Source organism: Thalia democratica, chromosome 9 (assembly GCF_965202585.1).
Source record: "Thalia democratica chromosome 9, ktThaDemo2.hap1.1, whole genome shotgun sequence".
In the NCBI taxonomy this organism is placed as follows: domain Eukaryota; kingdom Metazoa; phylum Chordata; class Thaliacea; order Salpida; family Salpidae; genus Thalia; species Thalia democratica.
Window position 1 is genome coordinate 22916518 of NC_139173.1, and position 4021 is coordinate 22920538.

The window sequence follows — 4021 nt, forward strand, 5'->3', positions numbered from 1 at the left end:
CATAATTAACTCTCGAATACTTAAATAAAATATCTTATTAGTAACTTGTCTTTTACATGGTTGTCACTTAAAAAGCAAAAATGTCTGATTTGTATCAAACCAGCCTAAGTTCATTAAAAGTTTAAAAAGCTGGTAAATCGTTGTAAATCAAGCTCAAGTACCTAGTAAAAATATCATCATCATTAAAAAGTACACAAAGTGTAAAAAACAAGAAAAAACTACAGTTAGTAAACTACACTACAGTCATAAAAACTATTCTGGGAATTCTAAGATTTATATAAAGTGTTTGAAATAAAAGTTTCACACACATCTGAGTTTACAAGCTTTTAAAATAGCCTGTTTGTGTAGCAACCCAGTTAAAACAAAGTTCACAACATAAAAAAATAACGAAACTTATTAACAGTAAACAAATTAAATGCCAAAAATATATAAGTCAGCTGGAATGGACAATTAATTTTCTTAAACATTTTTAACAAAAGTATAAAACTTAATTGAGTCATTAGCGAAGAGTAAAACTTCTTTTTTATTAAGCATTACAGCAATTATCTATCTGCAACAAGAATTTAAAAATGTTAGTAGTAAAATAAAAGACGAGCAACAAAAAAAAAACGTTAGTTAGGAGTTATTGCGAGAAACGATAAAAAAACAAATCACCAAAGTCAGTTCCAACAAAACACATGATTATCTTCAGTAACTACAGAATTATCAGCAAAAGTTGTTAGGGCAAGTTATAAAGTAGCAAAGTTTATTATTAATAATGAGATACCGTTTATAATTAAAAACTTTTTTAAAGAATTTTTGTTGGCAGTAATGAAAAATTTTTGTTTATTTCTTCAATGACAACAAAAAGTCCTATTTAGGAAATGCATTAAGGTTTTAAAGTCGCATAAATCAAATTATGACATTAATCAATATGTTAAGATGAGAACACTGATAGAAAAACTATTGCTCATCTGAGTATTTTTATTAGAGATGTTTTTTAACTTTGACACTTTAGTATAATTTCTTGGTTTAGTTCAAACACGAAGCACAACAATCGGTGAAATTTTACAAGTAAAGGTGCAATGCACCAAAAGTTTTTAGAAGTACAATTCCTTCTTTTATTTTTAGTATAAAGTTTAATTAAAGTTTAAAAAGTGTCTTATAAAGTATATCAATATTAAAAAACACTGTTAAGCTACTTTAGTATATTTTTTAATAAATAAATGTTTATTTGCTAAATTTTTTGTGTCAAATCGAAATTTCACTACTTTACATGTAAAAATTGTTTGAAACTCCAGGCTTTTTCAAAAATTCTCAAATTCAAGTTTTTTTCCAAAATTTTCAAGCATAAATTTCAAAGTTCAAAGCTTGAACTTGATATATTATAACATATATTATAACTGAAACTAACACTTTGGGTTGGGCAAAACTTACATCATAAGTTTAATTTGCCACTCTTTTAAGCAAAAAAGCCAGCCTGAATTAACAAAAGCATTCCTGATATTTTTGTATACAAAAAGCAATTCTAGCCAAAAACTTATAAAATGACTTAGTTGGCCTGAGATTTGAAGTCTTCAAATGGTGATAGTCTGAGTGTGTGTCAATGTTTATAAACTATCCCTAAGTCTAGTTTATATTAAATAGGTAGCTCCAAAAAACAGCAAATGTGTGTATTGATATGCAAAGCATAAAAGTTAACTTAGTTTGACAAAATCAATGTTTGAAAAATGAAAATGTATACCTAACAAAAACTATATTAGTTTATGTCATATATATTGTTTTAGTTGTGTCTGTACGAACTTAGATATTACATGTAGAAAAAACAAACTTAGAAAGTTATGCATAAACTAAACTTAAACTAACTAAAGTATTTTATAAAAAGTGGTTTAAAATATGAGCATTTTTTTAAGTTGGTGTGCATATAAATTAGTTCAAGTGCAAAGAAAACTTCTAAAAAATTAAAATGTGTCAAAACAAAACTTAAATAAACCTTTTTTTCTTATTACTATGTTATTTTAAATGTTTTTACACTAAAACATAACATTTACAACTTAAAAATATATAAAAGAAACTTAGGTATAAAAAATATCGGAAAGAATATCTAAGCTATAAAGAAATGACACTTTAGTTAATTACTGTGCATTACTTTTGTACAAAATGGAAAACATTTGCATTTAGTTTATTTCAGTGCTTCTGAAATGGGGTTCCGCGAAGCCTTTCGAAATTAAAAAAAGAAATTTTAAAGAAAAAAATACATAAATCATAAAACTTCAAAAATAATGGAATACATAAATTTGAAAACATATATAATTAGGGCATTCATTGATCTGCTTAGTGTGTATCTAGCGGTAGGACTTTTAATGGGTATTCATTATTTATAGGTGTCCTGGTTGCGCAAATTTTTGCAATTTTTTTTAATTTAAATTTTTAGTGAAGTCATGAAAATACCCTTCCTTTCACTATTGATCGGTGCGAGGAGGTTGCATCAAAAGCAGCTGTTAAAAAACTTAGAACAATTCCTCTGTCTAATGACACCATCCAATCCATAGTCATGGAGATGGCTAGTGAAACAGAGGATCAACTACTGGAGAAATTAAAAGCCAGTCTATTTTATGTTGTGCAACTAAACGAGTCCACTGACGTAAGCGGCAAAGCCTTATACTCGTTTTTGTTAGATATTATGGGCAGGAAGGACTCAACGAAGATATATTATTTTGTGGAGAATTACCCACAAAAACAACTTCTGTTAAAATAATGAAATGTGTCAAAAATTATTTCATCAGCAAGGGTTTAGAGTGGAATGAATGTGTCGGCACTTGTACTGACGGTGCAGCGTCTATGACTGGGTCCAAAAATGGTGTAGTGAGGAAAATGAAGGATAAAGCAGTTGAAGCTAAACGGATACATTGTTTTTACATAGAGAAAATTCGCAACAAAACATCTTCCTTCTTGTTTACAATAAGTTCTCTCAGCGTCGATTAAAACTGTTAACTATATAAAGAAAAGTGACACAAAAGCCAGATGTTTCAAAGACCAATGTGAAAGTTTAGATGCTGACCATCTGCGACTTCTTTATCACAATGAAGTTCGCTGGCTGTCGAAGGGGCGGACACTGGTTCGTCTCGTTGAAATAAAGAAGCAGGTGTTCACCTTTCTTAAAGATGAAGGCTCAGAATTAGTGAAGTTCTTTGAAGATGATGTTTTTTTGGCCAGGCTAGCTTATCTCACCGATATTTTCGAAGAATTGAATGCTTTTAACTTAAGCATGCAAGGGAAGAAAACTCCATTTTGTCATGACAGACTAGATTGAGGCGTTAAAATTAGAATTAATTTTTGGAAGAGAAAGGTTAGCAATGGTAATTTTGCGATGTTTCACCGGTTTGATGAGGCCCATGAAAAATGCATAGAAATCAATTTCTCTGACGAAATATACAACCACCTTGATCTTTTGTCTATAAAGTTTCAACATTATTTTCCTGAAGATGTTCGCATCGGAAATTTATGGATTTTGAATCCTTTTATGTGTGATATTGCTTCAGAAGAAGTCAATCTTCCTACAGATACAGAAAACGAATTGCTGCAACTATCTGAAGATAGCTATTCAAAATTGAGTTTCAAGGGGTTGGAGCTTTTAGATTTTTGGAAATGTGCAATTTCAGAGTACCCCGTCTTAGCAAAGCGTGCAGTAAAATTTCTTTTACTATTCACCACCACTTATCTTTGCGAATCCGGCTTATTGCCTCTGGCGCGTATAATTTGTAACAATGATATAGTTTTGCTAAAAGATACGTTTTTCACTGAAATTCTTTTATTTTTTGCAGAAAATATTATATTAAACATTTTATGTAAAGTTAAATTAGGGGTTCCGCGGAAAAATTTAACTTTGAAAAGGGGTTCCGCCACTAGAAAAAGGTTCAGAAGCACTGGTTATTTGATAAATAGGTATAATATAACTAACTTATCAAATTCGAGCACTCTTTTTTCAGATAATTACTTGCTGTTGTAAAATAGAAGTTATTATGAAACTCAGAAAAATATC

At 29.7% G+C, this 4021-nt stretch overlaps 1 protein-coding gene across 1 annotated transcript; it reads left to right on the forward strand.

Moving 5' to 3' along the window:
• Positions 1 to 2533: 2533 nt before the first annotated feature.
• LOC145844928 (zinc finger MYM-type protein 6-like) lies at positions 2534 to 3292 on the forward strand. The gene is made up of 3 exons (XM_082952345.1): positions 2534 to 2652; positions 2766 to 2890; positions 3000 to 3292. Exons 1-3 carry the CDS (start codon positions 2534 to 2536, stop codon positions 3290 to 3292), a joined length of 537 nt encoding a protein of 178 aa, XP_082808471.1.
• The last annotated feature ends 729 nt before the right edge of the window (positions 3293 to 4021 follow it).